A 27,665-nucleotide genomic window follows, 5' to 3' on the forward strand; every position below is an offset into this window, starting at 1 on the left:
TCTCCTAACTAGCTACACCTCTCACGCCTCCCCTTCACTCCTTCTTTGAGCCAGTTTACGAGGCTTCATCCTGCCAAGCTAGGGCTGTAAATCCCAGAGCTGTGAAACCAACCGCCACCTGGGGGACTACATGGTGTGCCACGTGATGCCGGCTTGTTCAGTCTGCTGCAGCTCAATCCTTGTCTCTGTTCTGGCTGGGAAGAATTTCAAGGCAGAATTTCCAGCAAAATCTAAAGCTGCTTGCACACCATGCATTTAAAGCACATGACTCTCTCCCCCCCCCAAAAAAAAAGAATCATGGGAACTGTAGTATGTTAATGGTTCTGGGAACCATAGCTCCGTGAAGCACAAGGACTGTCCAATGTCCACTTTATATCTTGTTTTCCTGGGAACTTGTTCAGAACTTCCAGTGAGGCACTTAATGGGAAAATCTCCCAGGTAGATTAGCACCAGGGGTCTCTTTGGCCAAAAGGCAGCTGAGAAATAAAACTCGCAACTGCCCATCCTTTCCTTTATCCAAGTGCCTGTTCGAGTGTCGCCAGTCTTACATTTTTAACCTGAACCAGTAACATGTTTTAGGGGCTCAGCTACAAAAGCAAAAACATTGCAGGCAACAGAAACGTCTTTTCAACCATGCACTCCCAGGAGGGGGGGTTTGCTGCCTTTGCCACCATGTGCCACGCAAAACAGCACCATCTGTTTCCATCAACCCATTCCAGCCCATGTTGTCCAACTTGCTCAGCTGTCTAACCCTTGCATGGCATCCTATTTTTACGCACATATCGGTCCCCTCAACCTGCTCTATAACTTCATCTCTCTGTCTCTCCCATCGTTTCCCCCCTCCCCCTCCTTGCATGTGCCCTCCTGCCTATTGATCATCAGAGACATCTACCGCAATATTTATGCATGAGTCTCCGTGGCGGGCCCAGAAATGTATCACCCAGTGGGTTTAGCACAGTGTGTCACCTTCATTGATCTTTCGGCTTCGCTCAATCGCAACAAGAGGAGCTGGAGCGGGTTCAAGGGTCAGTGGTTTTAATGGCTGAGTCGGTTGAGGAAAGGCTGTTTAACAGAGTTCCAGTCTCGGTGCTTTACGAGGCAGTGGGTGGTGGCAGAAGCGGAGCCTTCTCCAGCCGCTGGCTTCTGAGTTTGCAGAGTAAACACGAAACCTGACGAGGTCCTTGGGCGAGTTTACCCAATGGCCTCTTTTCTCTCCGGTATCTTGTTTGTTTTCAAGTTCTTTCTATCTCGCCTTTCATCGCAATAAAGCCAAATACTCCAATCGAGGAGCTAGCAAAGCCCTAAAATATGAAGGAAAACAATTACAGCGCATGGTGTCAATATGATGACATAGGAAAACACAGTGACATCAGGAAAGAGGAGCTGCCTTAGTTGGCAATCAGTCCAAGGCCCCTCTGGTCCAAGGTATATTCTTCCCTTCATGGAGGGAGGCTGCATGTGGACCCACAGACACATTCAGTACCTCTGGAATTGAATTATGTGAACTGGCCTCAGTATATAATCAAGGATTCTACCCTTGTAATAACAACCAATGCTATCTATGTTGCTTTCGTTCCATCTTTAATGTAATTACTTCCCATTTTGCCTGTTTCTTCTTCTTCCTTCCTTCTGCATCTTTGTGGCTGCAAAGTCTGTTGGCCATATATTGAGGCCAAGAAAGCAAGCCTTTGCAGGAGGAAATGGACATATACACACCTGCCTTGTTCACCACATTCTACTCATATAAAAACATGTTGATTCCCGGACCGTTGGTGAGCCGGATTGAGAAGGCGATTGGACCGCATCCAGCCCACGGGCCTTAGGTTGCCTACGCCTGGCTTAGCTTGAAATTGAAGGGCATATAATGCAGACTGTTAAGGGGCAGACAGGCTGGATGGATGGATGGATGGGAATTCGGGCAGGCAGCAGCCGGGTTTTATTTATAAAAAGAAAGGTACTTTAAGCCTTTCTGGAACCACACCCTTCCCTAATGCTGGCTGAATGAGAGCTTGCCTCCTGTTCCCCAGTGTCAGAAGAAATAGGGCTCTGCGTGCAAAGGTGTGAGCTTTCCAGCTTTTCCCCCGGCAGGGCCCTTGCATGCTAGGAAGAGCTTCACTGGTTAAATTCTGACCTGCCCTATCTCTTTGCCCAGATTGGCTTTGGAAAATGGCCACCTTGTATAGTCTCTGGTACCTTTAAGGGTTAGCTCCCGGGGTGGGGTGCCTTTTTCATCAGGCTGGTTCCTCCCTAGATCCCCCCCTTTCTGTCTGCCATCAAGGCAGACCAGAGACATGATTGGAGTTCAGGACATGCCCCAGTTAGGCAAAGGGGGTGGGTGGGTTGCAAGGCTGGGCTGGGGAGATGGGGCTGGGGCTGGGGGAGAGGCTCACAGGCCACATAGAGAGAAGCCCCCAGGCCTGAGGTCCTGCAGCCCTGTGTCAACAGAAGGGGGAATTATGCCAGGTATGACCTCTCCAATCAAACGCAATGGGGAAAGTTACATGGTGGGATTCTTGCCAACATGTTAAAAAGGAGGGTAGGCTGTTTTTTTTCTCTATTACTGAAGGGATGAACTGACCAAGTATGAATACAGGAGCACTGCAGAGCAATTCCAGTCAAGGCACCTCGCAGTGCCAAGCTGTGCACATCTACTCACAAGTAAACCCCATTATGTTCAGTAGGGCTTGTACCCAATGAAGCAGGCCGGGAGCTTTGCTTTCAGCCCCCTTCAAATCCTTTTAGCGGGATGTGGGGCAGAATGAAATAGCTATTTTGAAATCAGATGTCCGTTCTGCCCATGTTGGTATTGTAACAATGGCATTTTAGGCTTCTGGTGTGAAGCTGGGCATAAACCCCCTGCCAGAATGAAGCAACATTCAAAGGTTTTGCTGAAGAATGGCATGAAACCAGGGCTGCCAACTAACCAGGAACTGCCTACTTGGCCTGATCATATTCTTTTCATATCTGCTTGATACACAGCAATCAGCAGGTGAAGTCTTTTGCAGCATACGGATAAGTGTCTGCCCTTGATCCTTGCTGCAGATCTAGCTCTGTTAGAAACACTGTAGGAGGGGGAATAGGGCCCAGTAACAGGAGAGAAAAAAATAAAGGAGTTGGCTACCAACCCTACATGTCTCCGTAAAGAGTCGGCTTCTGTGAAAACCCAGCGAAGGATCCATGATTTTATAGCCACGCTCCTAACAAATGGACCTACTTGGTTGCACTGGCAAACTGGTAGATGGTTTCGGTTCTGGGAGGCGAGGGGGAACCCTTTGAAATCCAGACTTGATTCCCCAGCTCCTGGCAAAGGGAAAATATGCAGTTTGCTCTCTAAGACAACACAGGATGGCTTTTCCATGAAAACACCTTGACTCACCCCCTCCTTTACCCCTCCCTCCTGCAACAGCATCACTATTTCCGAATACCGACGGCTTCTTTTTTCCTTACCTCACGGCAAAGGCGCCGGGATGACTCTGTCGCAGGGCAGGAATTCCCTAACCCAACCAACCCCTCCTTCCCCATCCTGCCTGCCAACCAGCTGTATGCTCAGAACTCTTGCCAGGAGCCTTCCAGGGGCACCTCTGGGCCATTCCTTGTTCCCCTCCGAATTCCTTCTGCAGCCAAGCCAAGGCATTTCCACACACACACGACACTGAAAAGTTGCAGCACCGTCCTCTCTCTTCCCCTGCCCCACACCACCCATGCCCACCCTGCAGGCATGAAACCTACATTGGCCAAGCTGCACATTTCGTTTTTGTTTTTATTTTATTTCGTCTGCCCTGCAGAAACTGCATCTGCACATGTGGGCAGGGGGCAGATCTACTATGAAACTAATGATCAGCAAATGAAACTAATCCCAGAAGCAAATTTGGCCCACATTGCTCAAAATTTTGGGGTCTAGTAGAACCAATCTGAGGCACACAACTCAAATGGTTTAATTTTTTGTTGTTTATATTTCACCAGTCCCAAAATTTGAGATGTTGTAAAGGTAGAGTGTTGCAGTACAGCAATTTGAAGCAAAATCTGAGGTGTAGTGTTGTGGTGTGTGTGTGTGTGTGTTTTGGTGATCTGTTATGGAACAACCCCATTGGAGAAGATAACAGTGGTTACCCAGACCTTGTTGCTGTTTGAGAAGAGGGCCCCATAACAGTTTTAGGGCCCCCAAAATGTAGGTCCACCATTGCATGTGGATAATTAGCAATGGGGGTGGTCAGAAGTCAGGCCGGCCCTACCATGAGGCAGGCTGGGGTAGCAACAAATCCTTCAATTTAACATAGCCTTCCCCAGGGGTGAACTACAGTTGCCAGGATTCTTGGGGAGAAGCTTTAAATACTGTGAATGTGACCACTTGGAACATCTAAAACACACAGGTGGGGAACCTGTTGCTGAGCTCCCATTTGCAATATCTCAATGACACTTTTGCAGTACTAAGCCCCTTAGAATCACCTTTATTGCCCACACAGAGACACCTCTGTGAAATGGGACTAATTTAGTACTACTACATCACAGGGCTTGTTCTGAGGATGAATGAACACAATTGAGAACAGGAAGGTTTTTGGACGGAGGGTTGTCTGTGCTCTTAGCCACAGGGATCAGACCACCCAAAGCCCTGGAGACAAAGCAGTTTAAAAAAATGGAAAAGAAAGCATTGCAAGAAAATATTATTCAAGTATTAAGCAGCACATATTTCCTGACGCTTCCTCTCTCTCACCCAGTGAAAAAAAGGGAAGAAGGAGTGGGTGGTTGAATTACAGAAGAAAGAATGTGTACAAAAATACATTTTATCCCATAGCCAGAAAGTCCGTCTGCCCAACATTCAGCTCCACGAATATTTTAAGGAAGTGGGCAAGAGGTCAAGGCTGGATAGCAGGCAGGGTAGGTCATGATTTGAACCCATAACCTTTGGAGTTGAAAGTGGCTTCTGAGGAAAAGAAGAGAGAAGGGCGTATTTGCTAACAGAATCAAGATTTCGGGGATACAGTGTTTTAAATTCTTCCGGCAAACCCACCCAACAATTTCCAAACACACACCTGTTCCCTGAACCACCAGACTTCTCCTTCGCTGATAGATCCCAGACACCTTGGCTCTTAATCTCCCACTTTAAGATAATAGGACACCTGGTCTACACATGCAACAGGATGAGGTGGTAGAGTCCTGAGGTGGGAGACTGGACTGTACCACTTCAGGCTGCAGCTAGGGAGAGTGTTTTTTAACCCATCGTAAGTAAACACACAAAGCACTTTACTGCTGTCTGAATTATTTCTATTTTTATTGCGTAAGTTTCAAAAACACAGCTAGATGATGATGATGATGATGATGATGATGATGAAAGGCTGTTCCTGACTGAACTTCTTTCTACTTGCAAGTGTTGTATCTTCCTCTCTTCCCCAGGTTTAAAGGCCAGGCCTTCGCCCTCCTTCTAACCACGATCTTTGTTGCTTCCTCACTTTCTCTGCAGCATGCTTGTGTCAGGTCTTAGTGGTGCTGCTGAGTCTGTGTGAGGCCCTGTGGGCAGCTCCGGGCCCCCGTCCGAAGCCTACAGACTTCCGAACCGAATTCGATTCCATTGTCCATATGGCGAGGAACCTGCTGAGCGACACCAAGAACCTCTTCAACCACTTTGTAAGTCAAGCGGCGCCAGCTTGAAGCTGCATTAGAACAAATCAGACTATTGGTCCACTTAACGCCAGCGCTGTCTGCTCTGCCTGGGAAAGGCTCGCCAAAAATCTGCCACCAGCGTTTCCCGTGAGCTGGAAATGCCAGAGGTTGACCTTCCACACAAAAAGCAGATGTTCTGCTGCTGAGCTATGGCCTGCCAAAGATGTGAGCTTTGGGTGGCTTCTAAATGAAGTGGCAGTACATTGACTTTTTTGCCTCCTGGCCCAAATGAGACAGATTCAGAAAATGGCTAATTGGGAACCTTCCTTCTGTTTCCTTTTCCTTTTAAGAAGCAGAAGTTCCCACTTGGAAAAAAGACATCTTCCTAAGAGATCTTAAGAAAAAATATGATATTTTGTCTTGTTGTTTTGAAAATAAAATAAATAGGAGGGCATATCCTCCCCCTTCATTATTTATTGATTAATGTTCCTGTTCATTTGCACTATTTTGTGGTCTGATTCTCGCCGTTCCTCTTCCCTGTACAGAAAAACCGCTACCCAGCAGAAGGAGAACACAAGCTAGAAACGCTACCTGTGTTGTCCATGACTGCGGTGGAACTTGCCAACATCCAGGTAAAAGAGGCCTCCTCTTCCCTCTTCTCCCATCGCCCCCACCCACAGGGAAACCAGTAGATTCTCCTTTGCACCACAGCTTGTCGCCTTAAGCAAAATCTCTCCTAGTGGCCGCTTTAGGGAATACAGGCTTCCCCATGGCTGGTCTCACTGGCCCCTCGCAGTAGCTGCAGTTCTCCCACTCTTTGTAGGTTCTAGCTTTCTGCCAGGTTTTGTGGCTCCAGCTCCCTCACACAGACAGCCTGAGATGACTCCCAGGCTGCGTACACATCATACAGCCACGCTTTGTACACGCTGTACATTTAAAGCACGTGGCCTGTCCCAAAGAACCCTGGGGACTGTAGTTTGCTAAGGGTGCTGGGAAGCATTGCTCTGTGGACTACGGTTCCCAGGGGAAGCCGGGTGCATTAACTGTGTGGCGTGCAACTTCTCTTGGCACGATTTCCATTTAACGGAGCTGTTTCTTGGTTCCCCTCTGCAGCTCCACTCACTCCAAAATGGCTCCCAGGCCCCAATGGTGCACCCAGATTTTCTGTTTGGGCAGAGGAGGGGAAGAAACTTGCCTTATCAGATCTTTGGTACTGTCTGCACTGATTGGCAGTGGCTCCCAGGGTTTCAAGATAAGAAATCTCTCTTGCCCTACCTGGAGAGGCTGATGATTTCACCTGGGATCTTCTCCATGCTAAGCAGTTGCTGTAACCACTAAGCCACAGGCCCTTTCCCTAATACCGCATTTTTTGCTCTATAAGACTCACTTTTCCCTCCTAAAAAGTAAGGGGAAATGTGTGTGCGTCTTATGGCGCGAATGCAGGCTGCGCAGCTATCCCAGAAGCCAGAACAGCAAGAGGGATTGCTGCTTTCGCTGCGCAGCGATCCCTCTTGCTGTTCTGGCTTCTGAGATTCAGAATTTTTTTTTCTTGTTTTCCTCCTCCAAAAACTAGGTGCGTCTTGTGGTCTGGTGCACTTTATAGAGCGAAAAATACAGTATATTTCCAGAATACAGTGGTACCTCGGGTTAAGTACTTAATTCGTTTTGGAGGTCCGTTCTTAACTAGAAACTGTTCTTAACCTGAAGCACCACTATAGCTAATAGGGCCTCCCACTGCCACCGCACGATTTCTGTTCTCATCCTGAAGCAAAGTTCTTAACCCGAGGTAATATTTCTGGGTTAGCAGAGTCTGTAACCTGAAGCATATGTAACCCAAGGTACCACTGTATACGCAGACAAGGCAGCCTCTGCAGGTGGCCTGCTTTCCTGCCCCACCAAAGTTCTTTCTCATACAGCCCCTCTCTGTCTTGTTCCTCTCTCCTCCTCCTCCTGCAGGTCTCTGTGGGTCTGGCTCGGCTCAGCTCCGACTTGCAGTGCTACCAACGCCATTTTGAGTGGCTGCGGAGGGCAGCCCCACTGCTGCTGCGACCTATGGAGCACGACATCACCACAGTGCACAGCCGGCTGGAACGCCTCCTCAAAAGACTGGAGCACCTGGTAAGGCTTTGAGAGGAAGGAACAAATCCTGGGGGGGTGGTCCCGATTGTGTGGGGTTGACTAGATGCGCCTGCAAGGCCACTTCCGGCTCTATGAGCGCTTCCAGGCTGTGATTGCTTTGGGGTGGGATTCGGTCCCATACCAGCAAAATCAGGTTGTGGGGTTATAATTGGTTGGGATCTTGCACAGCAAAATGGCTTCCCCAAAAGATTGGACTTTTTGCTGTAAGGAAAGTGATCGGGAAAATGCACTGGGAAGCCTGGGGTGATCCTTGCTTTGTCACCTTAGGAACATAGGACGTTGCCCATCATCAGAAATAGGGAGGGGTTAATATGGGCTACCTCAGAGCTTGTGTCCTTCCTCCACAATGCCACAACTCACCCGCTTGTCTGCTTCTCCCCCAGATGACCAAGCTCAGCCTCTCACGGCCCAACGACCCTCTGCCAACCCTGCCAGCCCACGGCACCCACTGGTCTGTGGTTCAGGCAGGCCACGCCATCGTCCACTCATTTCACCTCTACCTGGACTGGGCATCTCGTGTGCTGGTTCTGATCCGGAACAAGCTGTGAACGGCAAAGAAACTGAACCACCATGGGTATTTTGGAAAGCCTTCTCACGGACCTGGAACTCTTAGATGCTGCTTCAGCAATACCGGTGGAGGAGGGTGCAAGGAAGGAAAGAAAGTCTATGAAACAGGGCGCCCCTGGATTCCTCTTCTGGGGGGTGCTGCAAGGGGGGGATGCTGAGACCTACGGCCCACTCACACACCCTTCCTACTCCGTGGGGGGTGCATCGTGAAACAAAAAGCGACTTCCCTTGCCCTTGGAAGAACTCATTCTCCCTCAAGGCTTGGGGAAATGGTATGGGGAACGGGAGGCTTCCCCTTCTTCCAAGGACATTTTTGCCCTCTCCTGCTCCCTGTTAAGGGAACACTATAATCTGTATGATAAGCATTGATCTGTGTCAAATATCGGAGACCCCTTATAGGTATAGTCGTGGTGGATAATCTGCCCGAAAAGCACCTTGCCCACCACGATTGTTCTTTCCCCAGCACTAGATTGTGTGCTGCAATCTAGGGAACCCTCTTAGCTTGTGCCCCATAGGTCTGGGCAGTGCCCCCAGGGAACTGAGAAATGTGCGTGAGAAGATGCCGCAGTTCTGTAGGCCGAGGAGGGGAGGAGAGGATTCATTGAAGGCGGGAGGCTTGACCTCTCATTGGCAGCCATCCTGATTTCATCAATAGCCCCTGCCAGTTTCTGTCCCTTGTCCACCTGCAATCTAGTATCACTCCAAAAGTGTGGCCACAATCTAGCACAGAATCAATAGTTTTCAGCATTCTTCATACAGGGTGTCACTGCACCACACACACGCATATGGGTTAATAGGGTAAGTCAGGGTGGTTGCTGATGTCTTCTTAAAGATGCTAACTATTTTAAAGATAAGATAGCATAAAGGGCGTTGGACGCAACATTTAAAGGGGGCATCATTCCCCATTCTCACACAGCGAGGCAATGCTTCTTCTAAGATGCGATATCATGCGTGTCTTCTCTAAAAGCAAATGACGTTTGCTTTTTATCCCCTTTCAAAACTATTGTTACACATATACAGATTTATGCAGATTTCATCAATTATTTATAGCTGGACGGTCAATCAAAACTCAAGAGACAGAAAAGCTTTTAGAAGTTTGAGGCACCTTTTCTCAAAAGAGATGATCTTGTAGTTGATTTAGGCAGTATTGAAACTTGCCTTTGGTTTCAACAATAAGCAAAAAAAAAATCACACATAAAACAAGCCATGATTTTGTTAAAAAATAATTTCATTGGGAAGGGAAGTCAGAAAGTCGACATTGTGAAATTAACTTTCATGCTCCTGAAGAAACAACAACGAATCGTCAAAAGTTTAAGGCAGATTTGTTTACCAGCAGCGCCCTCTGCTGGATCATTTTTGTCAGCCCAGCCAATACTGTTGCCACAGTGGGATACAAAAAGGACCAGTTAAACCAAACCAAACCAATTTCACCTTCAAAAGAGTTTTGGAATAAAGACTATTAACCCAATATGTATCCTTCTGAATGTACCCATTTGAATTTTGGCCGAACAGTTCTATACAATGCATTGATCATAGAATCGTGGAATTGTAGAGTTGGAAGGGACAGAGGGTCACGCAACCCCCAGTCATGCAGGAATCTCAGAGAGAAAATGCATTACAGATGGCGATCCATCTGCTTAAAACCTCTGCTTAAAAACCTCCAAGAATGGAGAATCCCATCACCTCCTGAGGAAGTCTGATCCACTGTCAGATAGCTCTTACTGTCATAAAGTTCTTCCTGACGTTTAGTTAGAATCTGCTTTCTTGTACCTTGAATCCATTGGTTTGGGTCCCACCCTTCGGAGCAGGAGAAAACAGGCTTGCTTCATCTTTATGACAGCCCCTTAGATATTTGAGAATGGCTATCTATCATATCTCCACTCAGTCTCCTTTACCAGGCTGAACATATCCAACTCCCTCAACTGTTCCTCATAAGGCTTGGTTTCCAGACCCTTCATCATCTTGGTCCCCCTCCTCTGCACAACTTCTAGCTTGTCAATATCCTCCTTAAGTTGTGGCGCCCAGAACTGGACTCAGAACTCCAGGTGTGGTCTGACCAAAACAGAATAGAGCAGTACTATTTTTGATGGAGAAGTTCATCCCATTCTTGATACCCCTTCACGGCTGTAGTTAACCCTCCCCACTCCTGTTTCAGGTATTTATCATGAGCCCTTCATTGCTCCACAGTATTTATAAAGCCATTAGGTTTCTTCATTGTAAGTTATTATTATTTTTTAATTTATTATCTGTTCCAAGTCTGGTTCATTTTATTATTATTATTAATTATTATTATTGTCATCATCATCATTGTGTTTATTATTATTTTTATTATATTTTATGAATGTTATTTTATTTTGAGCATCTTCCAAGTATTTATTGACCGGCTCCTCTCTCTCTCTTTCTTTCTTTCTTTATCTATCTCTCTCCCTCTCTCTTTCCCCTTTTTTGTAATAAAAAAGATTTTAAAAAAGATGGGGGGGAAATAAATTTGAAATAAAAAAAATTAAATGGATAAAAACAAAAGAGCTGTGTTTTTAATATGAGAAATGATCTAAAACATATAATTCAATTGTCGCTCATACAACAACTACTATTATTCAGACAAACAGCCAACGACGGTTTCCGAACCCAGCATTTTGGAGCTGCAAGTGGGAGGCTAGCTGTGTTAAAGCAGAGCACCCAGCTACAATAGCACTTTACCTGCCATGCCACCAGGGTTGTTTTCCTCAGCAAGCCTGGCAGTCACAGAGCTTTGGGCTTCTAGGCTGAACTTCCAGCCTGCATCCAGTCAGCTCATCTTAAGGGCCAATTCCTGTCTCCAAAACCCCATAAAATTTGGAGCTTGCTCCTCACAGTCCACACCACACATTTCAAGTACTGTGCTATGTACCACAGTCATGGCTTCCGCCAAGGAATGCAGTGTGCTGCTGTTTGTTAAGGGAGCTGCAATTCCCAGAGAAGACCGATTATTAAACCAATCTGGGAATTGCAACTTCCTTCGTGGGTGGAATAGTCCAGCAGCACAGGTTCCCCTCCCTCTGAGGCTTGCTTTATTTATATTTACAATTTATATACCACCTTTAATTTTCCAAGCAGCTCGAGGTGGTGTACATGGTTCTCCCTGTATCCTCCTCACAACAACCCTGTGAGGTAGGTTAGGCCAAGAGGCAGTGTCTGGCCCATGAATTGAGCTTCATGGCTGAGCAGGGATTCGAACCGTCGCCTCCCAAGTCCTCCTTCCCACCTTTGCTGGGCCGAGAAAGCAGGGCTTGATGCTTGATGAATTTACCCTCCCCTCTTCCCTCCAGCTTTATAAAATGAAGCAGACTGACACTGATTAATCCTTTAATTTATTTAATCAACCAGAAATTAAATAAATTAATTAATTTATTTAATTAACCAGAAATCTTGATCTTCTCATTCCCCACACAAGGGGAGATTATATGAAGCAAAGCCGATGAGATAAATCAGGAGAGCTGCAGATGGGTTTTGGGGGGAAGGCATGTGAGGTGGGGACAGTGTTGAGGGGTCATGGCTGCCATCAGGGGAGCCAGGGCTACGACGCTGAAGGAGCCCAGAGCCTTGAAAAGGAGCCATAAAAGTTCAGTGCCTGGTTGAAATGGGCAATGTGAAAACAGGTACAGGACAAGACCTATTTTACTACTCAAACATATTGTACACTCCACATACATAAAGACACTTGGGCCTCGCTCGCTGACATCCCCTCAGGATGTTGGGGAGGCTATCAGAGTTGTTAGGGCGCTTTCACAACAGAGAAAGCTGGGGTTTAGTGTATACGTGTGCTCCAGGCCTTGGTTATTGGGGAAAAGTCTGAAGTCTTTATGACACTAGCTCAAAACGCCTCCTAACAGCAGTGAGAGAATAAGCCAGCTACATGTGCCACAGAACAGGGAGCTGCAGGAGTTTCTGCTGACCCTGGGATTTGTAGATAGGAATATTTGATGGGAATGGAGGAGAGTGGGAATTTTCCCTCTCGGGAACGAAACAATAACTGAAGCAGCCCGGTATCTACCTTTGCAAAGTGCAAGCTGAGTAATATACTAGTAACCTTGTTTACAGACAGGCCCTATGCAGGATTAGTGAGGAACAAGTCCAATATGCACCGCAAACAACCTTGGATAAATAAATGGTTATATACAGCCCTTGGTGTCAACTGACAGTGGATACACACAATTCTACTGCAGTAGCAAGCAGAAGGCAATCCTATTGGTTTCTACTGACATAAGTGGGTGCTGCAGCACCTAAATAACAAGGCCGAAAGTTTGTCGCAGTGGCTATTTCCTAACTAGCCACAGCCCTCACAGAACTTGCCAGAAAGCATAAGAGGGCTTCAAAATTCAAGGAGTCACAGTGGGATTGGGCCAGGATCTCCTGCCACACACCCCATGAGCAACTGCAATGCACAATCTGAGAGGTATTCCCCCATGATCTGTGGCCATATGCCAGAGGCATGTCGGCGCCTAAAGAAGAAAACATCCGAACAGCAGTAATGGAATAAAATCGGGACACACAATCCTCTGGGATTCTGTCATTGGGCAAAGTGAGGCAGCCGCCTCGGGCAGCTGATTCTGAGAGGTAAAGAGACGGGCCTCTTCGTGATCCCTGAAGTTGCCTTCCGCAGGTGCCGTGGCGGATGCTGCCCCTCAGTTTTTAAGAATGATTCAAATGCCAGTGTATTGGTGGGGACCATCTTGTCCTTTGCCTTAGAGGGGGAAATCTCATGGCCAGCTCTTGGTGTTGCCTTGCTGAACCAAAGGAGAGCTCCACAAGAATGCAACAATATCATTTCACGGCTTCCATTTATCCCTGTGAGGTTCCTGCACAACGGCTTCCTAATACATTTCGCCCTCTGGGTTTCACCTGCCCACCTCCCACTCTACCGCTCCAAACTCAACACATGAGGCAGCTGCCTCCTCTTGCCTCCTGGTAGGGCTGCCAAAATCATAATAATGATGTCTTCCTCGCCCCACCCCCAAAAAAGTAACTGCTTGTACAGTTTGAAATGGGCCTGATCCATAGGTCTGCTCTCGCCCTTTTACCCAACCTAAAAGTCATGGCAACCTCAAAGAACCAATGTTTTCACAGGTTGTGAAATGGCCATACATTGCCTAAGCAGAGGGAAGGGGAGGGCATATTTGTGATAGATCAAACGGTAGGATGGATGGGTGAGCAAATGGAAGAGAAGGGATGTGATGGTGGGAGGTCTTGTTCTCCACCCAACATCCTCTCTCTCTCTCTCTCTCTCTCTCTCTCTCTCTCTCTCTCTCTCTCACTCTAGCATGGCTCCCCGTCATCCTCGTCACCAGCATCTCCACTGTGACCTCCTGCGAGCCCTGCATACCCTCCCGCGTAGGCCTTGCGCCCGCTGCAGGGAGCCATTGGGCCCGGAGGGCTAGGGGAGAAGTCTAGAGAGTCACTAACGCTGAAGATATATTTATCCCAGAGGAAGCGTTCGAGGTCAGGGGCCAGAGCGGGCGAGCCGGGACCTCTGCTGCTCCCCATCGACGCCGTGTGCTTCTCAAAAATCCGCCGGCGGTACTTGAATTCCAGGATGGTCTTGGTGTAGGTATTGAGGGTCAGCACAGAGGCTGACATGCAAAGGGTGAACGAGAGCCAGGCCATGCTGTGGGAGAGAAATTGGGGAGGGGGTGCAAAGGGATGGATCTCAAGGTCATTCTTGCACTGCCAAATCTATCCAGATCCCCCATGATAACTGACTTCCCAAAACTCCTTTTCCATGTATACACCGGTTCTGACACAATTCTTCACCCATTCATGTCACGCAGCCTTTCTCAACCTGTGGGACCCCAGATGTTGTTGAACTACAACTCCCATCACCCCTAACTAGCAAGGCCAGAGCTCAGGGATGATGGGAGTTGTAGTCCAACAACATCTGGGGACCCACAGGTTGAGAACCGCTGAAAGGTAAAGGCAAAAAAAAGGTACCCATTCATGTACCGCTCCTTCTGTTGGTGTCTAGATAGCTGGAAGAGGACCAGCCTAGACCAAACAATAAACGAGATGTTATGGGCTGCCGTCCCATAGTCAGTGTGTTCAGTGCTTCCGAACCCTCTCTTCTTCACCCTTACAGAAACCTTTTGACATCAACCATCCAACCAACCATGTATGATGAGGTGTTGCCAAACCATGGGTTTTTGTTCCATAGGCTTCCTTGGCTTATGATGTTGGATACCAGATGGGGAAACAGAGGCTGAAAGGTTTGCTCCAAAGAACTTTGCAAGTTTGCTTGCAAAAATGCAAATGTAACATATTTAGGGGTTTTAGCGAGGCAGGGGGAGGGGACAAAATGGAAATTGGGCACATTGCTACTATATAGCATGGGGTGGTATTATAAATAAGGGAGATTCAGCCTTGGATTCCGTGCTGGGTGACCCCTGAGCAGCTGTCATAAAAAAAATCTGAAAAATCTGAAAAATCCCGGAATGAAGAGGCAGAAGGAGCAGTATTACTACTGATTGGTGCATTGTCACGTTGAGTCCCAACCAGCAAGCAAGAAATAGCAGAACTGCAAAATAACCATAATATGAATGGAACCCTGAACACGGGTTCTCAGGTCTAATGCTTTCAGTCACAATAATTTACTGTCCACTCATCCAGTAACTTCTCCCATCTTACATTTTTCTCTTCCACCTTTGTCCATCATTCTGTCTCTCTTTCTCCCCTCTTTCCACTTCCTATCTCATATCCTCTCCTCCTCCTTTCATCTTTGGACAGAGGAACAACTCCACTCTCAAATGCAAATGCCAACACCCAAAGTGGCTGGATGCAGAAGGAAAGGGGGCTTCTGCACCTTTAAGCTACAGCTGCTGAAATTCCTGCTGCTATGCTTTAATTAAAGGCATAGGAGCCCTGTCCCTACCCACACCCCACTCCTCTCCCATGCTGGCTTTACTCACCCAAATGACCAGCCATAATACCATGTCTGAGGTCTCCAGTCTTTTGGTCCCAGGTTCACAGCCACCTGAAAGACGGTCATGTACATCATATGGGCTACCATGCCCAGGAGCCCTGTTGGGAAGGGGTGGTCAGAAAGATACTCAGAATATGCCCAGCCACAGTGCTCTTACTTCTCTTGGGTACCACTTTCTGGGGTCTGAGCTGAATAGGAGCAGAGCCATGGCAGCCCAACAGAAAGCAAGTTTGACAGACTTGAGATATTTCACTTACAAGTGTAAGGTTGTACATTTCAGAATCCTGGTGTCTGCTGCCTCGGGCAGTCACCACACTTTGCCTAATGGTAGGGCCGACCAATCCCTGAAATGCTGTTTTACTTTGCTTGGGAAATTGTGTCCTTGAAAAAACACTCAAACTTGAGATTCTATCCCTACCTGAAAGCTTAAAGTTGTACATTCTAGGGAAAGCTATACCAAGGCTTGATCCTGCTAAATACATGAACTGACGGGCATTTGTGGCCCAGCTTAGCTCATGGCTTCAGTATTTCACTGAATTGTTTGCCTCTAGCAATGGACACACACTATTGATCACATGCTGGGAAATGAGGCCAGCTACCTCGGATTACCCTTTACAAAGCTGGCAGAGTGCCTTGCTGGGCACCACATATGAATAAGATATGTTGTGGTGGTTTTAATTTATATCCCATCCTTCCTCCCAAAAGAGCCCAGGGTAGCAAACAGTCTTTTGGCCAGTGATCTCACGGTTGCCAGGAAGCGTATCTTTCAGCTATCAAATGTTTGCGTATACAGGAATGTTTTAAAATTCCTCCTGAAACTCAACAATGAGGGGGACAGACACAAACTCAACAATGGTGGAGGGCACCACCACTGAGAAGGCCCTGTCAGGGACAAGCATCAAGCAGGCAGTGGCCAGTGCTTGCCCCACTAAGCATGTGCAGTAACCTTTTCAGGGGGGGGGGGACGACGACACATTACACACAAATGGGTATAAAGAAACTAGAACAGTTTGGGGTTGCATGGTTTTGTTTTCATTTTGGGGGCTTCAACCTTTGCCTGCCACCTGTTTCCCCACTCAAAATCACTCCCCAAATACTTTTCATTTAAAAAGAGAGACTTCCTTGTACACATTTAGATATAATGTGAACATGATACAGGAATGACTGGGCCATGATCTCTAGTACTATATGGATGGGGTTTGGGTCAGTGGTGAAAGTCCATACAAAATGAGAGAATCGGAGAGTCAGGGACGGAGATCTTTAAAGCGTTAAAATCGGGATGTGGACAGGGTGGAGATTTGAAGATATGCTTCAGAGGTCCAGACTATGGGGAGCCCCGAAAAATCAACAATTATAATTTGGTCTTTTTTATTTTAGTTTTTTATTTTAATTGGATTATGATTGGATATATTAATTGGGTGTTTTTATTGGAAAATTAATAAAAATTATTTTTTAAAAAAGAAAGTCCATGCAAAATGAGTGTTAGGTCTAAGTGCTAGTGGGAACCTAGTGGGAAAAGTAGCTGACTACTGGAGGTGCAGAGTAGATTGAGATACCTGAGAGAACGGTGATCACAGCCGCAAAAGCATTGATCTTGAGCCCATCAATGAAGTTGGCATAGTAGACGGCATCCAAACACATCAATAGGAACCCCACAGTCAACAGGATAATATAAAGGAATTCGGAGGCAACGGAGAGCCACAGCACCCCTGGAAAGTAACATGGTGAGTGGGAGATTATAAACAAGCTATATGTCTCACAGGACGCGAGTGGCGCTGTGGGTTAAACCACAGAGCCTAGGACTTGCCGATCAGAAGGTCAGTGGTTTGAATCCCTGTGATGGGGTGAGCTCCTGTCCCTGCTCCTGCCAACCTAGTAGTTTGAAAGTGTATCAAAGTGCAAGTAGATAAATAGGTACCGCTCCAGCGGGAAGGTAAACGGCATTTCCGTGCGCTGCTCTGGTTCGCCAGAAGCAGTTTAGTCCTGCTGGCCACATGACCCGGAGGCTGTACGTCGGCTCCCTCGGCCAATAAAGCGAGATGAGCGCCCCAACCCCAGAGTCGACCACGACTGGACGTAATGGTCAGGGGTCCCTTTACCTTTACCTTTATATGTCCCACAGAGTCTGGGGAAGGGCCGTAGCTCAGTGGTAGAGCAGCTGTTCCCCATGCAGAAGGTCCCTGGTTCAACCCTCAGCATCTCCAGGTAGGGCCACTGCCAGCCAAGGTAAACAAAACTGGGCTAGACGGACCAGCAGCTTAACTCAGCATAAGGGCTTTCCCGCTTTCTCCAGGCACAGGCCTGGGCATTAACGCTCCATGTCAAAGCACTCTTGTTTTCGTCCTGGAGCTTTCCCTGTGAAAACCTACTCGACGAATGGCAGCAGCTTCCTAAATTCCTGTTTATAACACTTGTGATGTTTTTAACATGTTGATAACACATGGCAAGCCTTTGGGGTGGAGTTAACTCTACAATGAACCGGTTCATACATAATAAATAACTAAGGAGGAAAAAATAGTGCTCAGCCTCATTACTGTACTTGGTTCGGCAATAATGAGTATCACAGTGACCTGTTTTGTAGGCACATTTAAACTGCGGACTTCAATTGATTTCATAGTCGTTCCTTCTCCCCGCTGAATCATGGAAGCTGTAGTTTGGGGATAGAGGAAGATCTCTAATGGAATCCTCACCAACTAGATTCACAAGATTGTTTGGTGTGGGGGACACATGACGGTTGGTATAAAGCCAACTTTTGTAGCCGGGATGTAGAAGAGAAGAGAAACAAGAGGAATACAGAAAACTGCCTTATGCTGAATCAGACTTGTTGGTCCATCCAGGCCAGTATTGTTTACACAGATTGGCAGCAGCTATGCAGGGCTTCCCAGCCCTACCTGGGGACACCAGGGATTGAACCTGTGGCATTCTGCTCCATGGATGCTCTACCACTGAGCTGTACTCCTTCCCTGTGAATTAAAGGGATGTGGAACACTGCATATTAATTAGAAGTATGGTAAACGGAGAGCAGGGGTTTGGTTTCCTATTTGTCATTGAAATTAATGTAAAATATCCCATGCTGGAGTAAAACGTTCATGCACAACAAATAGGTCCAATGCAAGCATTTAGCATTAAGCTCATATTCCAAAACTGCAAACTGGTTGCCAATATTGTACGTTCTTTTAAAGATGTCACCCTTTGCTCCAGTACTGCAGGGTATGTTGAGATCTATGCCCCTGTCATTATGATGACCTAAGTGGCCCCCTGCCATATCTGGAGTATAGGATTGTTCGGCCTGAGTTATTAATTTCAATAACTTAATTAGCTCCCAGGCTTTAAATAACACTCCCGTGTCAAAGGTTCCATTTGTGATTTCCGAGTGTTTGTGAAATATACATCTAGCAGCGGGCAACAGATGCAATACTACATCATAATATTTTATAGACACTATAGGATGCACATAATTTAAAATAAATAATAGGAGGTCCAGAGGAAAACCTAATGCACAGAAGTTTAAAAAATATTGTGCTGACTACCAATGTCCAGAATGTTTCTGCCCTATGCATTTCCACTATGGTGGTGGGTTTTATTGGGGGGGGGGGGTTTTCAAATTTTATTACAAAAGCCAGTCATGTCCAGGAAGTGGGTAGCTCTTTCATGTACATAAGTTTAGCCCTCTCCTCTGAGGAAAGGTTCAGAGCTGGCGGCCATCTCTGCTTCTAGTAGAAGCAAATTCCATAGTTTAACTATGCCCTGTGTGAAGAAACACTTCAGTTAAACTATAGCATCCGCTCCCACAAGAGGAGGCAGGAACAGCCACCATCTTGGATGTCTGGAGCAGACAGGACTCAGTCGGAGGAGCCACTGGTATGTCTCAACATAAAACAGCATTATTAATTCTGCCATTTCCTGTTTGTGTTTGCACCCTTAGACAAGATGGCCTGTTTTGCCCTCCCCAAATCTCACCTTTCTCCGACTCGGGGGGCAGCTCAATGAAGCTCCGGCACTTCTCCTCTAAAAGGGTGGAACAATGAAAGAAGACGGCGTCAGTTTATCCAAAGGCTGGTGCTGATCGCGACAATTATGTCATTCTTCTGTTCGTCAAGATTTCCGTCTCCCCTCGCAGCGAAAGATGGCTACCCACAATTTACTCCCCATCCAGGCTTGGAACGCACTTGTCTTTTAAACTGCAGGTGGCTTCATTTGAGCCAGGATGCAGCCCCAGGACCGGGGGGTGGGGGGAGGTGAGTAGAACAAACCCAAATACATATGGGGTGGATCAGGAATCCAGATCTACACCACTATTTTAAAGCACATTTCCCCTACAAATAATCCACAGAGCTACAATGCCAAGTGTCATGAGCAAGCTACAGTTCCCAGGATTCTTCGGGGGAAGTTGTGCGCTATAACTGCATGGTGTGCAGGCGGCCTGTTCTGCATGACCACTGGCCCTAGATCACAAGAGGTGGAGACCTCATCTTATTCTGCTCCTCTGCTGCCCTTTGACAGCCACCTTCCACATCCCCACCGCCAACACTCTTCCCCTTTCCCTCTCTTGTCTATCTAACAGGAGAGGGGCTTGTGACCTAGCTGTCAAAGTAATAACAGCCGTCATGGAATCTGAGATGTAGGCTGGTTTCGTACCTCCGTGATGCTCCTCACACGAGAGCCAGAAGCCTGTGTGGAAATAGCGGAAAGCGTACTTGTCTTCGCCCGTTTCCCAGATGTACTGGACCACGTGGGGGTCCATGGTCACGTTCCCATCCATCGTCTCGTTGCTGTTGATGGGCACGCAGTTCCCCTTCTTGACGGCCGAGAGGCAGGGGGGCTTAACCACCTTGTGGGTCCCCTCACACCAATAGCTGGTGCAGAAGGCCGAAACCGAAAAGCAGAGGGCCAAAGAGTTGAGGCCCAAGGAGAGCATTGAGCGGGACCTTCGGCTCAGTTTAATCATCGTCCCTGTTTTCCCAAGAGATGTGAGGAGCTGTCTGTTTTGCTGCCCGAAGTCGCACCCAAATAATTCGAATTCGCTCACAGTTCCCAGAAAACTATGTTCTACTGTTGGATAAATCTGCTGGTTATTTGTTTCAGTGGAGAGAAGCCAATTCTGAACAAACCTCCGTTTACAGAGAATGCCTCACTTTTGATCATGATTTTCTCCTCCTTATTCGTATGCTGTGGCCCATCCAATATGCCCACTATGAAGCAGTACACCACAAAATGGTGTAATCATAATTTGAACTCAACCTGGGGTTCTGTTCTTATTAGGGACTAGTTACTTGAGGAGTGCTTAAGAGCCAGGCGGGTGCTGGCACCCAAGATACCTAAGGTCTCAGAAAGAAATTAGTTTGAACTAATGAACACAGAAGGAGATAGGCAGCATGATTCCTACCTAGACCTTCCAGATTTTGATTAATGATCTGTGTATAAAGTAATTATTAGCAGGTTGCCTAGTTTATGCTGAGTACTTTAAAAAGAGCTTTAAAACACACACATACTTTCCCCCACTGCTAACCTTCCCCCTTTTTATCGCTATATTAATTAATTATTAACAACACCCATTCAAAGTCTTGTTAAAAAGCTGTTGTAGGCCATTGCCCCGATTAATCAATCTTCCAAATTAAAATCTTAAATCCCTTAAGGTTTGGTTTGGTTTTTTAAAGTGATGGGTTTGAAGTCAATGCAAAAGTCTTTTAGAGTCCACAAAGAATTGCAAACCATCTCAGATTTTCCCCTCACATGTCCTTGACTAACAAAGTCTCTTCCAAACAGACAGAGTGGAAATAGTCTAAACTTTAGTCTAATTGCTGCAGTCTAAATGCTGCACAGTAGCCCTTCTGAAATAGTTTTAAAGAGTGAAAACCTCCCCATTAGAGTTGGGGTGTCAAGAAATGTGGACGCCCAGCTTCCCCCTTTTCTAGCAGCTCAGAGGGGACTGTATAAACAACTCTACAGCTTGTCACGAGGCATGGAGTGATTTAAGGTTTGCCAGTTCTGCTTGTCTGCTAAGAGGGGAAAGCTCTGTGAGCTTTCAAAGGCCTCGTCCACCCCTCAAATTCAAGCCCCTGAGAAGGGGGAAAGAAGTGGAAAACCCAGCCTGCAACCCTGACTCCCCAAAATGACTTACTACTAGCAAGTTCCGTTGTCTCGAGCACCCCTCTTTTCCCTCTAGATTGGTACCCCTCAGTGGTATTTTTGGGAGTAGCCAGATTAAGGCGCAGTCTTCACAACCCACAATGCCTGTCACTTGTGGTGAAGAGGCAATGCTTAGAGTTCTAGGTTCTGCTCACTCAAAAATCCAACTAGCCCTCTGAAATGCCCCTTATTTTTCATTCAGATCACTCCTGTTAAGAGTTTCCTCCTGCCCCTCCAATTCTGTTAGAAACTGTCTTCAGATACGGCCTGTCTGTCTCTGCCCCCTACACCCAGTCAGTCAGCTGTGTCCTTTTGGGGTCAGACGGCTCCAAGGGCTTTTTGTTTGTCCTCCTTTAAGAATTATATTCTAATCCACTTTCCCTCAGGCACGAAGGAATCCAATCTCTTCCCTTCTGTCCCGACTCCATCGCCGCTTTCCTTCAAAAATATCCTCCAATTCACGCTTGCAAGTTTGCAGGGTGATTATTGTTCAAATACACACTACAATTGCAAGAAGACGCAAGTTTGCCGTGCTGATTCTCTTCAGGGTCTTGAGATCTGCCTGGCCAAACAGTTGCCTGGAAAGGGATGATAAAAATCCAAAGTTTGTGCAAAGCTGAAGAGTAGCAGGCTGAGAAAAGAAAAGGAAGAGAGAAAAGGTTCTTTCTGGAGGTACTTTTGTCAAAGTTGTCTGGTCAATCTCAGCCCCTGCGAAAGCAGCCGTGGGTTCAAATGGAACAGGGCCTTTCAGTCTGTTGCTTGAGGGAGTTGAAAAAGTGGGTTCTGAGGAAAGCTCAAAATGCCATCCGGCAGCAACAGAAGGAGACAGTGTCCACTTCAGTTCCAAATCACCCAAGTGAAAGAAAAGACCTGATGTTCAACATCCAAATATTTTGATCCTCTTTCTTCCCCCAGGATAGGCTGCCAAAATGATTCAAAATAACATCGTTCACGAAAAAGGTTTCGCTGGCATAAGGTTGTTGCTCCGAGTCCTTCAGCTGACCTGGTGGCTGGAGATCAACCCCCAAACATCGGATTTGGGGCCCACACTTGCACGGCCATTGGAGAGAAGGTCTGGAGTTCTTTCCTCAGCAAAGAGACAGCACCCAGCGCATGTCCTCCCCAAGGGTTTCAAGGGAGCCAAGGACCCCTCTGCATGCGAAGGAAAGTGCCGCTCCCAAGGGCGCAGCGTGCAGCTTGTGAGAAAATGCTCCCCAGATGCTGCTCAGAGGGAAGAATCAAGAGGTGCTCTCCAATCCGGCTGTGCAGAGTGGAGAGGTGGCATAAGCAGTGTGATAAATGAGCAAGCGGCGGAGAGCTCCGGCACCCTCCAGCGCGGCACCGTCCCCGGGGGATAGGAATCAGGCGGAGAAGTGCGGTGGCGGCTGATTAAAAAACCTCTTCATTAGTGCCAAGGGGGCACCAGTGCCAAGTGGTGGGGATTAGCATCTAATAAAGGGGGAGGGCAGGGAGAGGGAGGGGGAGCATCTCCGCTTTGGTCTTCCCTTTCTGCAATCGCCCGGCTGCCAGGAGGAGAGGATGAGAAATTGGATGCGGAGATGAAGGAGCAGCTGGGGTCAGAGGGGATGGAGTGGACACGGAGGCAGAGAGAGACAAAGAGGCTGGAAGGCTGACAAGGGCTTGTTGGAGGGGAGAGAGGGGAACGGACGCCAACAGGAAGGCAAATTGTATGGAGATGGAGGGGGGATAATGGGGCACGGATCGATCAACAGTGGAAGACGTGCACGTTAATGGGTGGATTGATCGATGTCACACACACACACACAGAGAGAGAGAGAGAGAGAAAGAGAGATCATTATTTCAGAAGTGAAATATTCCCCCACCACCACAACAAAATCTGGATCTTCAGCACTTGTATGTGTGTATTAATGTATGTAAACAAACAAAACAAATATTGTGGGCAGATGGTACCAAAGAAATGCAAAAAAAAGTTCATAGTTGTAGCTTTTCATTAATTTGCTTTTCACTGTCATATTTAACTCCACAGAAAATATCTATTGGCATGGAAGGATTGTGGGCGTGGAGGGGAAGGTGTGGAAGGGTAGAGAAAGACTGGCCAGTGGAGAGGCCAATACAAAGAAATGCTTTATGTTACAGGTGGGAGTAGGCGCCGTCTGTCTATATATGAGAGAGAAAGAGGTGTGGATGAGTGAATAGACAGGCAGGAGATATGGCGATCCCGTGGAAATGGGGAGAGCGAAAGAGAATTTCAGTCTGCCCAGCACATTCTATTTCCCCTTTTGCACGTACAATTCCTGTTCGTCTTTGTGCCCTGTGTGGCCCCGTCTCGCACACCCATCCTGCTGCCCCGGGTTCACAGTCTTTCTATTTGGGACCCTGTGTCTCTTGGGATTAACTCCCAGCTGGCAATAAGGAGATTTTTTGTGTGTCCCTTTCATTAAGAGCAACGCAGAGAATCAAACCACTTGCACCACAGCCGGCACGGACTTAAAACACAGCAAAGTAATTAGGACACAGAGGATCTAGCAGGATGGGCTGGGAGCCAGAACTCCAGTCTCCAGGGTTCTCGGAGAGAGGGGAGGGGTACGCCTGCTGAAAAAACAGCAGAAAACAAGCAGAAAACAGGGGTGCGTGGGCTGAGGGCTCCCAAGGTTGTGGTGGGAATAGAATCTAGTCCCAGGATTAGAAGAGGCAGTAACTGGATGACCAGGCGGACACTTCTGTATCTTTAATGGTGCTGTGTTTCTGTGCGTGTAGCAGGGCTGAGAAACATCTGCAGCGTAGAAAAGCTGCCTGCTAAGAAGCCAGACCATCTACTGTCCAGATACTGCCTGCACTAACTGGCAGCCCCCTCCCCCCAGTGTTTCTGCCTGCAAAGCACCCACTCTGTTGTGGCCGCTGGAGACTGGTCCATTAGGGTAACTGGAGCACTGTTCCCCCTCCCCCAGTCAGCCACCAACTTACAACAAGTCCAGCGGGTAGCACCCTTCTCTTCCTTCTCTTCAGTGTTGCCCTGGTATGGGCCAATAGGAAAGAGGGTGGGGACAAAAATAGCTGGTTCCCCTTGTCATTGGCTCTAGCTCCCTCTACTGGTTGTCTCCTTGCCTTTCACCCTACCACTCCATGAATTCCCTTTTTTATACAGCTGCTTAAAGTTCCTTTGGTCGCTTTAGCTGGAAGTCCACATTCCTGGGTTGTTGTTGTTTTGAGAGGGAGTTTAAGAGAATAAGGAGAAGCTGTTCTCAGGCACCTTATAATTATCACAGGAAAAGGCACTTCCTTACTGTTAACACCAGTGTCTAGTGGCATTACTAGTCCCCAAACTAAGGCCTGCGGGCCGGATAAGGCCTGAGGGACTCGTTTATCTGGCCCATGGCAACCCCCGCCGCTGTGCTGCGCAGCTGGCCACTTCCAGGTCGGAGGAGCACTGGAAATAGCTTGTGCGCATGCGCAGGCATTATTTCCAGTGCACATCCGGGTCAGAGGAGGCCCGTGCCCATGCACACAAGCTATTTCTGGTGCTCCTCTGACCCAGAGGTGCACCAGAAATAGTATGTGCGCATGAGTATGGGCACGCACTCACCCGCCCTCAATCAGTGCTGGAGACACCGGCCCAAGGCGCAGTAAGTTTGCTGACCCCTGTCATGGACTGACTGGATGCAGAGGAGTGGGGGGAGTCACCAGCTGAGGAGCCCCCATGAGAAGAAGGCTCTGTGCCAGCAGATTGGTAGTGGGTCTTGATGCGCAGTCAGAGGAAGAAGAGGGAGCAGACTGGGAGAAGGAAATGTCGGAACTCGGAAGCCGAAGAGGTAACAGGGTTTAGTGGGCAGGAAGAGGCTGTGGCAGTTCAGAAACAGAGGCGGGTCAAGAGGCAGAGTGCAGGCAGGCTGCTGAAGAAGCCTGGGAATCTTCCTGCTCCTTCTGTGGCCAGCTTCTCCCCACCTCTGGTCTCCCATAACACAGAGGAATGAAGAGGGCAGAGCAAAGAGAGACAAGTCAACAGAGCCTTAGGCTGCTGGGGAAGGAATCTGGGGAGGAGTCTTAGAGAGCGGTGTATTTTGTGGTTTTATATCTCGATTTTATTCTGTTTACTGCCCTGAGACCCTCAGGTATATAAATTCAATAAATAATAATAATAATAATAATAAGGTGGGGACCTTCAGTCCTCACAACTGCCACATTGGGGCAACACCTACTGCGAAGAGTCACTGCGATCGCTAGGCCTGTGTTGTTTTGGTTTCTTTGAATAAAGAGTCAGCTTCCATGACACTGGGTGTTTTATTGCTGACTTGCTCCTGACAATCAAGGCATAGGTCTGGATACAACTGGATGCCATTTTGAATCAAGACAGCAGACTGAACCTTTCGAAATAGCACTTATTTCAGCCACTGGTTTCACAGTGCTGATTTTTGGATTATTAGAATTCCCAAGCAACTCTGGGTATGAGGCTCCTAATCACTAATAAATTGTTTTATGCTCTGGATTTAATGTTATGGAGGGGGAAGAGAGACCCTCTTCAGCTGGTGATGTGTATTACTTCAAAATGTGCTTAGCCCACCCATTTGTACTAGGGGGCCTTTCTGCTCCCTCTGCTGAGCGAGGGTCCTGCCCTGATGGTGCTACTCATATGTGATGGAGAGGAAGATCAAGGAGCTGTTTATATAGGGATCCATTTCTCTGCTGCTGTAATGCAGCTGGCTCTCAGGTACTGAGAGCCCGGCTGTTTCCAATGGGGGGGGGTTCCTCAGACTGTTAACAACTGCTTGTCAATAAAGTTCAAATAGACATCTACACCAGACATTTAAAGCACATTGCATCCCCCCAAAAGAACCCTGGGAATTGTAGCTTACCCATCACAGGACTACAGTTCCCAGCACCCATAACAAACTTCAGTTCTCAAGATTATTTGAGGGAAGCTTTAAATTTGTGCTTTGTGTATGGTGTGGATGTGACCACAGCAGCCATTTCTTAAGGAAATCACATCCACTGTAAGAAATTCACCACTTCAAAGCTCAGGCCCATCCACAGGCAAGTCAAGACCTCCCAGCTGGGGATTTCTACCATGGCACTGAAAAGCTCCCATCTCAGAACTGGCCAGGAGGGAGACTTCTAGGAAGATTGCGACCTTTCCCCCTGGCACTGCTCTTGCGTTTTTAAGATCAGCTTCATCCAGCGGATATTTAGAAGGATGATGCTTTTCCTGGAACGAAGATAAAATAAAGGAGAAAGTTTGAGCTGCTAAAATTCCAGTTAACAGGTTGTTGTTAAAGACATGTTTTAAAAGTCCACAATCTTCCTTCCAAGCGGGCATTAGCATGTATTCTTAAAAGGTTACCATTAGATCTGAGGGAGGGAGAGAGGGGGGAAGAGTGGTGCAGTGGTTAGAGTGTCAGCATAGGACTTTAGCACCCCAGCTTGAAATCCCCGCTCAGTCATGAAGCTTTGGACATGCCACTGTCTCCCATCCTAACCTACCTTGCAAGGTTGTTGTAATGATAAAAAGTGGTGGTGGTGAGTAGATTTCTGCTGTATTGAGTTCCTTGGAAAAGGGGGGGGTAGATAGATGATAGATAGATAGATAGATAGATAGATAGATAGATAGATAGATGATAGATAGATGATAGATAGATAGATAGATAGATAGATAGATAGATAGATAGATAGATAGATAGATAGATAGATGATGATGATAGATAGATGATAGATAGATAGATAGATAGATAGATAGATAGATAGATAGATAGATAGATAGATAGATAGATAGATATAGATGATAGATAGATAGATAGATAGATAGATAGATAGATAGATAGATAGATAGATAGATAGATATAGATAGATGATAGATAGATAGATAGATAGATAGATAGATAGATAGATAGATAGATAGATAGACAGACAGACAGACAGACAGACAGACAGACAGACATGAATCCGCTCCACAATAAATTTAGTAATTGTGAACACCACAAATAAGCCCACTTTAGCAAAAGGGTATGCATCTTCATTTCTGTCTTGCTTTATCTCAGTCATACGGTCAGGTGCCAGAATTAACCCCAGTGCAACCTGAAGCTGCTTTCGGTGTCTGTTCTGTAAGGTTGCTTCCAGACAGCTTCCATGGAGCATTCCTCTCCATCGGTTTGCATGGAATGCTGCCTGTTTATTGAGCGTTCATTCTGAATTGTTTGTCGGCAGGTCCCACCACGTTGCATCAGGAAATCTGGCCCATTTTCACACCCAGTTGCTTATCGCAAAAAAAAAAAAAAATAAAATAAAATAAAATCCAATGTGACAGAGA

At 47.1% G+C, this 27,665-nt stretch overlaps 2 protein-coding genes across 3 annotated transcripts in view; one reads left to right on the forward strand and one right to left on the reverse strand.

Annotated features, from left to right (window-relative positions):
* IL11 (interleukin 11) overlaps positions 1-9,424 on the forward strand; it is a 64,922-nt gene extending 55,498 nt beyond the window's left edge. For both annotated transcript variants that reach the window (XM_083707780.1, XM_083707781.1), the window contains exons 3-6: positions 5,459-5,622; positions 6,144-6,230; positions 7,555-7,716; positions 8,121-9,424. In XM_083707780.1, coding sequence (XP_083563906.1) covers positions 5,575-5,622; positions 6,144-6,230; positions 7,555-7,716; positions 8,121-8,285 — 462 coding nt within the window. In that variant the 5' untranslated portion in view covers positions 5,459-5,574 and the 3' untranslated portion in view covers positions 8,286-9,424. The remainder of the gene's footprint in view (positions 1-5,458; positions 5,623-6,143; positions 6,231-7,554; positions 7,717-8,120) is intronic.
* Positions 9,425-11,644: 2,220 nt separating this feature from the next.
* On the reverse strand, positions 11,645-23,989 carry LOC310829388 (germ cell-specific gene 1-like protein). Its single transcript, XM_083707775.1, has 5 exons — positions 19,895-23,989; positions 19,217-19,264; positions 16,813-16,965; positions 15,243-15,354; positions 11,645-13,948 (listed from the first exon to the last, which is right to left on the reverse strand). Exons 1-5 carry the CDS (start codon positions 20,202-20,204, stop codon positions 13,600-13,602), a joined length of 972 nt encoding a protein of 323 aa, XP_083563901.1. The 5' UTR covers positions 20,205-23,989; the 3' UTR covers positions 11,645-13,599.
* Positions 23,990-27,665: the final 3,676 nt, after the last annotated feature.

This window comes from Podarcis gaigeae (assembly GCF_964106915.1).
Source record: "Podarcis gaigeae genome assembly, chromosome: 13".
Classification (NCBI taxonomy): Eukaryota; Metazoa; Chordata; class Lepidosauria; order Squamata; family Lacertidae; genus Podarcis; species Podarcis gaigeae.